At 30.3% G+C, this 13,682-nt stretch overlaps 1 protein-coding gene across 1 annotated transcript in view; it reads right to left on the bottom strand.

Moving 5' to 3' along the window:
• The window catches only part of LOC113376303 (peroxidase-like), a 21,471-nt gene that overhangs the window by 7,415 nt on the left and 374 nt on the right, over nt 1-13,682 (bottom strand). Inside the window, exons 2-4 of the mRNA XM_026616208.1 lie at nt 7,100-7,288; nt 5,828-6,020; nt 4,299-4,404 (exon numbers count right to left, since the gene is read on the bottom strand). Coding sequence (XP_026471993.1) covers nt 4,299-4,404; nt 5,828-6,020; nt 7,100-7,288 — 488 coding nt within the window. The remainder of the gene's footprint in view (nt 1-4,298; nt 4,405-5,827; nt 6,021-7,099; nt 7,289-13,682) is intronic.

Here is a 13,682-nt window from a genome sequence, read left to right as displayed (position 1 = left end):
TTTGGTCAAAAAAATTTGGTCCAAAAAGTTTGGTCAAACAAATTTTGGTCAAAAAAATTTAGGCCCAAAAAAGTTTTGGTCAAAAAAAATTTGGCTCAAAAAATTTTCGGAAAAAAATTTTTGGTCAAAAAAATATTTGGCCAAAAAAAATTTGGCCCAAAAAATTTTTGGTCAAAAAAATTCTTGTCAAAAAAAATTTGGCCCAAAAAATTTTGGTCAAAAAACTTTGGCCCAAAAAAAATTGGTCAAAAAAATATTGGAAAAAAAAAATTTTTGGTCAAAAAAATTTTGGTCAAAAATTTTGGCCAAAAAATTTTCGAAAAAAAATTTTTAGTCAAAAAAATTTTGGTCAAAAAAAATTTGGCCCAAAAAATTATGGTCAAAAAAATTTTGGTCAAAAAAATTTTGGCCCAAAAAATTTTGGCCCAAAAAATTTTGGCCCAAAAAATTTTTGGTAAAAAAAATTTTGGGAAAAAAAATTGGCCCCTCGGAAAAAAATTTTGGTCAAAAAAAATTTGGTCAAAAAAATTTTGGCCCAAAAAATTATGGTCAAAAAATTTTGGCCCAAAAAATTTTGGTCAAAAAAATTTTTGGTCAAAAAAGTTTTGGTCAAAAAAGTTTGGTCAAACAAATTTTGGTCAAAAAAATTTTGGCCCAAAAAAATTTTGGCCCAAAAAAGTTTTGGTCAAAAAAAATTTGGCCCAAGAAATTTTGGTCAAAAAAATTTTGGTCAAAAAAGTTTTGGTCAAAAAAATTTTGGGGAAAAAATTTTTGGTCAAAAAAATTTTGGCCCAAAAAATTTTCGGAAAAAATTTTTGGCCCAAAAAATTTTCGGAAAAAAATTTTTGGCCAAAAAAAATTTGGCCTAAAAAATTTTTGGTCAAAAAAATTCTTGTCAAAAAAAATTTGGCCCAAAAAAATTTGGTCAAAAAAATATTGAAAAAAAAATCGAAAAAAAAATTTTTGGTCAAAAAAATTTTGGTAAAAAAAATTTTGGCCAAAAAATTTTCGAAAAAAAATTTTTAGTCAAAAAAATTTTGGTCAAAAAAATTTGGCCCAAAAAATTTTGGGAAAAAAAATTTTGGTCAAAAAAATTTTGGCCTAAAAAATTTTCGGAAAAAAATTTTTGGTCAAAAAAATTTTGGACAAAAAAAATTTGGTCAAAAAAATCTTGGTCAAAAAAATTTTGGTTCAAAAAATTTTGGTCAAAAAAATTTTGGCCAAAAAAATTTTTGGTCAAAAAAATTTTTGGCCAAAAAAATTTTTGGTCAAAAAAATTCTTGTCAAAAAAAATTTGGCCAAAAAATTGTTGGTCAAAAAAATTTTGGACAAAAAAAATTTGGTCAAAAAAATCTTGGTCAAAAAAAATTTTTTGTCAAAAAAATTTTGGTTCAAAAATTTTTGGTCAAAACAATTTTGGTCAAAACAATTTTGGTCAAAAAAATTTTTGGTCAAAAAAATTCTGGTCAAAAAAATTTGGCCCAAAAAATTTTGGTCAAAAAAATTTTGGTCAAAAAAATTTTGGTCAAAAAAATTTTGGTCAAAAAAATTTTGGTCAAAAAATTTTGGCCCAAAAAATTTTTGGTCAAAAAAATTATGGTCAAAAAAAATTTGGGAAAAAAAATTGGCCCCTCGGAAAAAAATTTTGGTCAAAAAAAATTTGGTCAAAAAAAATTTGGCCCAAAAAATTTTGGTCAAAAAAGCTTTGGTCAAAAAAATTTTGGTCTAAAAAGTTTTGATCAAAAAAAATTTCGAAAAAAAATTTTTAGTCAAAAAAAATTTGGCCCAAAAATATTTTTGGCCAAAAAAAATTTGGTCAAAAAAATTTTGGTCAAAAAAATTTTGGTCTAAAAAATTTTGGTCAAAAAAAGTTCGGACAACAAAATTTTGGTCAAAAAAATTTTGGACAAAAAAATTTGGTCAAAAAAATTTTGGTCAAAAAATTTTGGCCCAAAAAATTTTCGGAAAAAAATTTTTGGTCAAAAAAATCGACGGAATGTCGGAATATCGAAGTGTCGAACTGTCGGATTATCGGAATGTCGGAATATCAAAGTGTCGGAGTATCGGAATGTCGGAATATCGAAGTGTCGGAATGTTGGAGTATCGGAATGTCGAATTATCGGAATGTCGAATTATGGGAATGTCGAATTATCGGAATGTCGGAGTATCGGAATCTCGGAATATCGAAGTGTCGAAATGTCGGATTATCGGAATGTCGGATTATCGGAATGTCGGAGTATCGGAATGTCGGAATATCGAAGTGTCGGAATGTCGGATTATCGGAATGTCGGATTATCGAAATGACGGAATACCGAAGTGTCGAAATGTCGGATTATCGAAATGTGGGATTATCGGAATGTCGGAGTATCGGAATGTCGGAGTATCGGAATGTCGGAGTATCGGAATGTCGGAATATCGAAGTGTCGGAGTATCGGAGTGTCAGAATATCGGAATGTCAAAGTATCGGAATATCGGAGTATTGAAATGTCGGAATATCGAAGTGTCGGAGTATCGGAGTGTCGGAGTGTCGGAGTGTCGGAGTGTCGGAGTATCGAGTGTCGGAGTATTGGAGTGTCGGAGTATCGGAATATGGGAATATCTGAAAAAAAGTTTTTGGTAAAAAAAAATTTGGTCAAAAAAATTTTAGTCAGAAAAATTTTGGTCAAAAAAATTTGGCCCAAAAAAATTTTTGGTCAAAAAAAATTTGGTCAAAAAAATTTTGGTCAAAAAAATTTTAGTCAAAAAAATTCTGGTCAAAAAAATTTGGTCAAAAAAATTTTGGTCAAAAAAATTCTGGTCAAAAAAAATTTGGTCAAAAAAATTTTGATCTGAAAAATTTTGAGAAAAAAATTTTTGATCAAAAAAATTTCTGGTCAAAAAAAATTTGGTCCAAAAAATTTTGGTCAAAAAAATTTTGGCCCAAAAAATTTTAGTCAAACTTTTTTTCTCCAAAATTTTTTTTCGGGTGTAAATAATTTTACTGACATATGTTAGCGATGGTTACCAAACTGCTTGGACAATTAATTATTAAACTCATGGCAACCGTTGACATAGTAAAATTTTCAGTAAAATTATTTAGTGATTTTCGTTGCCATGCAAAGCGTTGCCAGCTCAAAATTTTCAGTTCATCAACAGCACACGACGTGCAGTACAGCTAGGAAAATGTTCGTCAGATCCGTCAGAACAAGGGAAATGATAAATACACTCTGAGATCGACAAAGACTTTGAAATCCGGTTTTCCAAAGTCCGCGATCCCATCATTCACGTTGCGATCGTTTGTTGACTCCAGGCCCGGTCTTCCAAAGTCAACGAACATGATCGCTTCTCACTCGCTCACACATACATACATCAGCAACATGCAACATGCAACACACACAACACAAAACTGACCATTACCTATAAAACTATAAAATGGACTAAAAATTCGGTAAGGCCATGCCGCCAACTTCACCCTCTTGATTAATCGTCACTGCGCTGGCGGCAAATTTGAATTAGAAGAATTGGCTTATTATTTTAAATTAATATACACATCCATACTAATTAAATTACACCATTAATACATATAATATTTTAATGTAATAATAATAAAATAACGTAATAATAATAAACTAAAAGCATTTGTTTACTAAACATATTTTATTAATATCGCAAATTATTGATATAAAATATACTAACTAGTATTTACTATTTACACATCATTTCCCAATGTAATCAATAAATAAAACACAAATTCTATATAACTGCCAACAAAATGTTATAATACAAAACAATTATTTTAAGTATGAAACGATAATAATAAAATGCATCAAAAGCAATTAGAGAATGTAAATCTCCAATTATATTTTTTTATATAAACCTATTAGGAATAATATATGTATAAATGGATATATACAAAATGAACATTTATATATCCCATATTACAGTTATTGTATAATATATAAGTGCAAAATAATGCATAATAAATAGGTTCATAAAGTACCTATAAATTAAGAATTTACTTCATGTATCAAATTGACAATTAAAAATACATACATATTTTATATGCCCGTCAATTTTTATCCTCTAGCATGAAATTAGAATACTTTTACCGTTGTCATCAAAAACAAGTTTACGGCAAAAAATTTGAAAATCAAATTAAAATGAATTCTGCTTTGATTTTTTAGTACTCTTTCCACAATGACAGGTCTACGAAGGGTATGTTTTCATCACATGGAAGAAGAGGGTTCCTAGAAATATCATTCAGAAATAATATAGTAGTAATTCATTGATTATTAAAAAATTAATATAAATCAACTTACAGATTTGATACGCGGTTGAAACCTTTTGGCTGTATGGTTCGCACATTGTCCCCGTTATCACAGAATAATCGAGAAATTGGTGATTTTCGAATTTCATTTAGTTGTCCTATAATGAAATAAAACAAATAGAATGAAAATTCCGAAAAAATTTGAACACAAATAGATATAAAATATTATTAAACTGGTGGTGCATGGCATGGTAACTTAAGGCAAATTGCTGGAACTTTCCGTACCAAAAAATAAAATTTTTAATACCTTTAAAATTTTTTGAAAGCTTTGAAAAAAAGAAATTTTAACAATTTTGAAATTTTTGAAAAAAAAAAAATTTTTTTTTATATTTTGAATATTTCTAAAATTTGTGAACTTTTTTGAAATTTTTCAAAGAAATCGTGCTGCGTAGCTGTTTTAGAGAAGAAATATCGAAGCGCGTAAGCGCCGCATTGCAATCTAACAGATAAACATCAGTACGGAAACTATAGAAATGTAAACAAAATTCATACTCATTAATAAAATCTCTATAAAACATCTGATAATTTAATGTGCATATGTCTAATGATCATTTTTGACCGCGAAAATAGCATTTACATTTTACTTTTTTTATTCAATCTCCGAAACCGCTAGACCTGCATTTTCAAAAATTTAATCAGTTCTTCATTTTATCAATACAATTAAATAGTTTTTTGAATTATTGAAATTGGACGCTCCGTTCTCTAAAAAATTGAATTACCATTTTTGGTTCTTTTTACCACGTATGTTCAAAACGTCTGCATCAGTCTTAGCAAAAACTAATCAGCGCCTCGCCTTATCTGTAGAAATGGAATGTTTTTAATCATTTAAATCGGTTGAACCGTGTTGCCAAAATCGTCGACGAAAATTTGTATCCGCACAAACACATACACATGTATACATACATACATACATACATACTTACACACACACACACACACGCACATGCATAGTTTTTTTCTAAGGTATGCCAAAATGTTCAGAAACTTTGAAACGCAAAGATAAATAAAAATTTTCATTTTCGATTTTTTTGCGATTACCATAACCTACTCTTCGGGAAGTTAATAAGCAACTGTAGAACTTATATTGCACTTATATATAGAATTTTGCTTTGACAAATTAATTAGTTATTATCAATTATACGAAAATTATTATCAATTATACAATTGAATGTTATTTTTTTTTATTCTATTTTTATATTTTTTGAATATTTTCATTTATTTGAATATTTTCCAAATTGATTATTCGGTTTCCTTGATAATGTGACGAAACAGTATTGTATGAGAATGAAAGTTTTTATTTTATAAATAAATTTTAGAGAAATGTAATTAATTACAAATTTGAAATATGAGATTTTTTATCGAACTATATGTATTGGTTTATCAAAAACCAATTGTACTTCAACATTGTTAATATTCTATTAATCAAATGCAGAAATCGAAGATATGTTATTTGATTGTATTACAGATTTAGATTACAATCTAGTGTGGAAGTTGAAAAGTATACATATAGTATTAATTTACCTTGTGAGAAACCAGTGTGAGGTCCTTCAAAGAAAGATCTATCTCCAACTCTCGTTCTGAAGAATTGTTCAGTCAATATGCATAAGAAAGTAGGACCAGCAATTGCACGAGAAACGTGAGCTTCCAGAGAACCACCAACTGTTAAATCGACATCATCTGGAGATTCATACAATCTCTGCAGTTTTCGTACGTTCTTAAAAAGAATACAATTAGAAGTAATAAAACACAAAAACTCTACATAGTAATATCACAAAAAAAATTAATTCTTAGAACCTTAAAAATTATGATTTTTTGAACGATTTAATTATTGAATTTTTGAAATTAATAAAATGGAATTATTTGTAATAATTAAAACAAATGGTGCATGACATCGTGCCTTAAGGTAAATTGTTGGAACTTCTCGTATTGAAAACTAAATTAATAAAGAAAACTGCAATTTTTTTAAAAAAAAAATTGACTTAAAATGTTTTTTTATATTTTGATTTTTTTGTATTTTGATTGTTTTTGAAAATTTTGAACATTTTACTAAGGATCGCGCTGCATAGCTGATTTGGAGTCGAAATATCAAAGCGCCGTGTAGTCGTCTAAAGTGTAAACATTGGCACGGAACCCACATAAAAGTATGCAAAATTTGTACTTATCATTATAATCTTTATAAAATATCTTATAATACGATGTACATATGTCTAATGTTCATTTTTGACCGCCAAATGACATTATTTTTTACTTGTTTCATTGAATCTCCGGAGACGCTAAACCTGCATTTACAAAAATTTGACCAGTTTTTCATTTCGTCAATACAAGTAAAATATTTTTTGAATTATTTAAATCGAACGCTCCGTTATCTGAAAAACTAAAATACCATTTTTGGCACTTTTTCCACCGTATAGCCGAAATGGCTAGATCTGCCTTTGCAAAAAACTAATAAGCACGTCTCTTTATAAGTAGGAACCGAATGTTTTTTAAATTATTCAAATCGGTTGATCTGTGTTCGCGAAATCGTCGACGAAAAATTGTATTCGCATATACACACACACACACGTACCCACACACACATCCATTTATTCTGAAACTTCTGAACTCTGAAACGTAAAGATATGAACAAATTTTCATTTTCGATATTTTTGCTATTACTATAACTTACCCTACAGAAGGTTAATAATTTCAATAGCTGTAATAAAAAAAATAAAGACGTCCCTTGAGGAACATTGTACATTGAGACAAATGTCTAGAAATCCATAAAACAATTATACAATTAAAAATGCATAATACAAATATTATATCCATACCTCTATTGAGATAGCATTCTCGTGTGTCTTCAAAAGTATGAGCTTGTTTGAGTCCACAAAATTCTCTATAATCATTATATGAATTCAAATCATGGTCGCGATTCCTTTGAATATCGATAGCTCGCAAATTATTTCCTAAAGGACTGGCTCCACGGAATAGGTAATGTTTTATCTGCAATAAATAAATAAATTATGATGATTATTTTTATCTTCTTTGCCACTACATATCGAGATTCATGTCTCTGATCCGTAAAGACTCATATTCAAAATTAATAGTATTATATCACTTTCTTTTGCAAGTCAAGACTCTATTCCAAATATGTAGTATATTGAAATAGATGTACTAAAAATATTGAGGCTTATACGAATAAGTGCCTAATAATACATTCCGTTTATTTCCATTTCCATTATTAAACATACTATTTCTGATTTATTATTACTCAATTCAAAATTCCATTACAATAGTTGCCTCAGGATAAAATTTCTAATCAGTGAGTGCTCAAGGTTGAGTTGCCAGACCTCTTGGGAGGTTATCCATATTATTAGCTTGCTTGATGATTACGGGTCTGTTGAACCGATTGCTTAACCGAAGACCTCCGAAACTATTACGGTGTTTTGACACCAAGCTGTAAATATATAGATAACATTGTTTAACTTCCCGTACCAAAAATTATTTTTTTTTTTCAAAAAAATTTTTTTTTTAAACTTTGAAGAAATTAGATTTTTGAGAATCTTAAAATTTTTGAAAAAAAATATTTGTTCATGTCTTGAAAGATTTTATTAAAGTTCTATTAAATCTACTGAAAATTTGGAACTTTTTTCTAAGCAATCGCGCTGCTTTAGCTGCATAGAGATTAAATATTGAAACGCGTAAGCGCCGCGTCGCAGTCGGACAAACAATGTTACGGAAACCATAGAAATGTAAACAAAATTTGACTCACGTGAAATTATAGACAAGTACATAGACTCTAATTCTTCTTTTTAAATAAATTTATATTACTACTACTGCACACACACACACACATACATACATACATGAAACATGAAATGATACATGAAATTTTGGCGAAAAAAAAAATTGAGAAAAAAAATTTGGGAAAAAAACATGAACTAGTCTTTGATTTTTTGGGAAAAAATTTTGAAAAAAAAGTTGGGAAAAAAAATTTTGGCAAAAAAATTTTGGGAAAACAATTTTGGGGGAAAAAAATTGGTGGCCGAAGTTTTATTACACGCAAAGGCACATGCATTCTATATTTGAGAGAATGTACTATTGAAAAATTCATACGAATGAATTATGAACGCGACATCTGTCGCATATGTAGTAAACTTTCAGCAATAAGCTGCAGTATATATATATATATATATATATATATATATATATATATATATATATTAGGGTGGGCCAATTTTTTGCATATTGAGGCACCTCGCTAATTTAACTTTTTACATCATTTGAAACAATATTGTAAAAAAAAGCATAACCCGCAAATGAATTTAAAGTCAGCGAAAAATTTAAAACATTTTTTAATTTAAAGGAAAAATTGAAAAATCTCATGAAAAATATATTATGACATATATCGAATTATACATCATTTTATTCGTAATTTTATTCTGCATCTTTCGTACGAACAAAGTTTTTTCGTATCTTTTACGGTTTAGATAGTATAAAGCAATCTGTGTAGTTGTTAACTTGTCAAAATGCAAAGTGCGGCTAGGTTGGAGCAATACTCCTCACGATTCGATATTTCTCTAAAGAAAACATATAAAGTATTATACATCATTAGAAAGGTCTCAAAATTCTTAGTTCTTTTTCCATATATCACAACTTCGAATTCCCAACGGTGTGGCCTACAGGCGAGTTGCCGTCGTGAAAATTCGGAAAAATCGGAAAATCTAGAGAAAATTATATGAACACACCTAACCATTTATATACCATTTTATTCGTAATTTTATTCTGCATCTTTCGTACGAACAAAGTTTTTTTGTATCTTTTACGGTTTAGATAGTATAAAGCAATCTGTGTAGTTGTTAACTTGTCAAAATGCAAAGTGCGGCTAGGTTGGAGCAATACTCCTCACGATTCGATATTTCTCTAAAGAAAACATATAAAGTATTATACATCATTAGAAAGGTCTCAAAATTCTTAGTTCTTTTTCCATATATCACAACTTCGAATTCCCAACGGTGTGGCCTACAGGCGAGTTGCCGTCGTGAAAATTCGGAAAAATCGGAAAATCTAGAGAAAATTATATGAACACACCTAACCATTTATATACCATTTCATTCGTAATTTTATTCTGCATCTTTCGTACGAACAAAGTTTTTTCGTATCTTTTACGGTTTAGTTAGTATAAAGCAATCTGTGTAGTTGTTAACTTGTCAAAATGCAAAGTGCGGCTAGGTTGGAGCAATACTCCTCACGATTCGATATTTCTCTAAAGAAAACATATAAAGTATTATACATCATTAGAAAGGTCTCAAAATTCTTAGTTCTTTTTCCATATATCACAACTTCGAATTCCCAACGGTGTGGCCTACAGGCGAGTTGCCGTCGTGAAAATTCGGAAAAATCGGAAAATCTAGAGAAAATTATATGAACACACCTAACCATTTATATACCATTTCATTCATAATTTTATTCTGAATCTTTCGTACGAACAAAGTTTTTTCGTATCTTTTACGGTTTAGTTAGTATAAAGCAATCTGTGTAGTTGTTAACTTGTCAAAATGCAAAGTGCGGCTAGGTTGGAGCAATACTCCTCACGATTCGATATTTCTCTAAAGAAAACATATAAAGTATTATACATCATTAGAAAGGTCTCAAAATTCTTAGTTCTTTTTCCATATATCACAACTTCGAATTCCCAACGGTGTGGCCTACAGGCGAGTTGCCGTCGTGAAAATTCGGAAAAATCGGAAAATCTAGAGAAAATTATATGAACACACCTAACCATTTATATACCATTTTATTCGTAATTTTTCTGCATCTTTCGTACGAACAAAGTTTTTTCGTATCTTTTACGGTTTAGTTAGTATAAGCAATCTGTGTAGTTGTTAACTTGTCAAAATGCAAAGTGCGGCTAGGTTGGAGCAATACTCCTCACGATTCGATATTTCTCTAGAGAAAACATATAAAGTATTATACATCATTAGAAAGGTCTCAAAATTCTTAGTTCTTTTTCCATATATCACAACTTCGAATTCCCAACGGTGTGGCCTACAGGCGAGTTGCCGTCGTGAAAATTCGAAAAAATCGGAAAATCTAGAGAAAATTATATGAACACACCTAACCATTTATATACCATTTTATTCGTATTTTTATTCTGCATCTTTCGTACGAACAAAGTTTTTTCGTATCTTTTACGGTTTAGATAGTATAAAGCAATCTGTGTAGTTGTTAACTTGTCAAAATGCAAAGTGCGGCTAGGTTGGAGCAATACTCCTCACGATTCGATATTTCTCTAAAGAAAACATATAAAGTATTATACATCATTAGAAAGGTCTCAAAATTCTTAGTTCTTTTTCCATATATCACAACTTCGAATTCCCAACGGTGTGGCCTACAGGCGAGTTGCCGTCGTGAAAATTCGGAAAAATCGGAAAATCTAGAGAAAATTATATGAACACACCTAACCATTTATATACCATTTTATTAGTAATTTATTCTGCATCTTTCGTACGAACAAAGTTTTTTCGTATCTTTTACGGTTTAGATAGTATAAAGCAATCTGTGTAGTTGTTTAACTTGTCAAAATGCAAAGTGCGGCTAGGTTGGAGCAATACTCCTCACGATTCGATATTTCTCTAAAGAAAACATATAAAGTATTATACATCATTAGAAAGGTCTCAAAATTCTTAGTTCTTTTTCCATATATCACAACTTCGAATTCCCAACGGTGTGGCCTACAGGCGAGTTTGCCGTCGTGAAAATTCGGAAAATCGGAAAATCTAGAGAAAATTATATGAACACACCTAACCATTTATATACCATTTTATTCGTAATTTTATTCTGCATCTTTCGTACGAACAAAGTTTTTTCGTATCTTTTACGGTTTAGTAGTATAAAGCAATCTGTGTAGTTGTGAACTTGTCAAAATGCAAAGTGCGGCTAGGTTGGAGCAATACTCCTCACGATTCGATATTTCTCTAAAGAAAACATATAAAGTATTATACATCATTAGAAAGGTCTCAAAATTCTTAGTTCTTTTTCCATATATCACAACTTCGAATTCCCAACGGTGTGGCCTACAGGCGAGTTGCCGTCGTGAAAATTCGGAAAAATCGGAAAATCTAGAGAAAATTATATGAACACACCTAACCATTTATATACCATTTTATTCATAATTTTATTCTGCATCTTTCGTACGAACAAAGTTTTTTCGTATCTTTTACGGTTTAGTTAGTATATAGCAATCTGTGTAGTTGTTAACTTGTCAAAATGCAAAGTGCGGCTAGGTTGGAGCAATACTCCTCACGATTCGATATTTTTCTAAAGAAAACATATAAAGTATTATACATCATTAGAAAGGTCTCAAAATTCTTAGTTCTTTTTCCATATATCACAACTTCGAATTCCCAACGGTTGTGGCCTACAGGCGAGTTGCCGTCGTGAAAATTCGGAAAAATCGGAAAAATCTAGAGAAAATTATATGAACACACCTAACCATTTATATACCATTTTATTCGTAATTTTATTCTGCATCTTTCGTACGAACAAAGTTTTTTCGTATCTTTTACGGTTTAGTTAGTATAAAGCAATCTGTGTAGTTGTTAACTTGTCAAAATGCAAAGTGCGGCTAGGTTGGAGCAATACTCCTCACGATTCGATATTTCTCTAAAGAAAACATATAAAGTATTATACATCATTAGAAAGGTCTCAAAATTCTTAGTTCTTTTTCCATATATCACAACTTCGAATTCCAACGGTGTGGCTACAGGCGAGTTGCCGTCGTGAAAATTCGGAAAAATCGGAAAATCTAGAGAAAATTATATGAACACACCTAACCATTTATATACCATTTTATTCGTAATTTTATTCTGCATCTTTCGTACGAACAAAGTTTTTTCGTATCTTTTACGGTTTAGATAGTATAAAGCAATCTGTGTAGTTGTTAACTTGTCAAAATGCAAAGTGCGGCTAGGTGGAGCAATACTCCTCCAATTCGATATTTCTCTAAAGAAAACATATAAAGTATTATACATCATTAGAAAGGTCTCAAAATTCTTAGTTCTTTTTCCATATATCACAACTTCGAATTCCCAACGTGTGTGGCCTACAGGCGAGTTGCCGTCGTGAAAATTCGGGAAAAATCGGAAAATCTAGAGAAAATTATATGAACACACCTAACCATTTATATACCATTTTATTCGTAATTTTATTCTGCATCTTTCGTACGAACAAAGTTTTTCGTATCTTTACGGTTTAGATAGTATAAAGCAATCTGTGTAGTTGTTAATGTCAAAATGCAAAGTGCGGCTAGGTTGGAGCAATACTCCTCACGATTCGATATTTCTCTAAAGAAAAACATATAAAGTATTATACATCATTAGAAAGGTCTCAAAATTCTTAGTTCTTTTTCCATATATCACAACTTCGAATTTTGCACGGTGTGGCCTACAGGCGAGTTGCCGTCGTGTGAAAATTCGGAAAAATCGGAAAATCTAGAGAAAATTATATGAACACACCTAACCATTTATATACCATTTTATTCGTAATTTTATTCTGCATCTTTCGTACGAACAAAGTTTTTTTCGTATCTTTTCGGTTTAGATAGTATAAGCAATCTGTGTAGTTGTTACACTTGTCAAAATGCAAAGTGCGGCTAGGTTGGAGCAATACTCCTCACGATTCGATATTTCTCTAAAAAAACATATAAAGTATTATACATCATTAGAAGGTCTCAAAATTCTTAGTTCTTTTTCCATATATCACAACTTCGAATTCCCACGGTGTGGCCTACAGGCGAGTTGCCGTCGTGAAAATTTCGGAAAAATCGGAAAATCTAAGAAAATTATATGAACACACCTAACCATTCATATACCATTTTATTCATAATTTTATTCTGCATCTTTCGTACGAACAAAGTTTTTTCGTATCTTTTACGGTTAGATGTATAGAGCAATATGTGTAGATGTAACTTGTCAAAATGCAAAGTGCGGCTAGGTTGGAGCAATACTCTTCACGATTCGATATTTCTGTAAAGAAAACATATAAAGTATTATACATCGTAGAAAGGTCTCAAAATCTTAGTTTTTTTCCCATATATCGCAACTTCGAATTCCAAACGGTGTGGCCTACAGGCGAGTTGCCCGTCGTAAAATTTCAGGAAAATCGGAAAAATCTCGAGAAAATTATATGAACACACTTAACCATTCATATACCATTTTATTCATAATTTTATTCTGCATCTTTCGTACGAACAAAGTTTTTTCGTATCTTTTTACGGTTTTCATGTTATAGAGCAATATGTGTAGATGTTAACTGTCAAAATGCAAAGTGCGGCTAGGTTGGAGCAATCTCCTCACGATTCAATATTTCTCTAAAGAAAGAAAACATATAAAGTATT

The sequence above is a fragment of the Ctenocephalides felis genome, unplaced genomic scaffold (genome assembly GCF_003426905.1).
Source record: "Ctenocephalides felis isolate EL2017-DRISC unplaced genomic scaffold, ASM342690v1 CF-g0.4_SCAFFOLD_01886, whole genome shotgun sequence".
Taxonomy (NCBI): Eukaryota; Metazoa; Arthropoda; class Insecta; order Siphonaptera; family Pulicidae; genus Ctenocephalides; species Ctenocephalides felis.
This window is presented reverse-complemented; position numbering and strand designations above follow the sequence as displayed.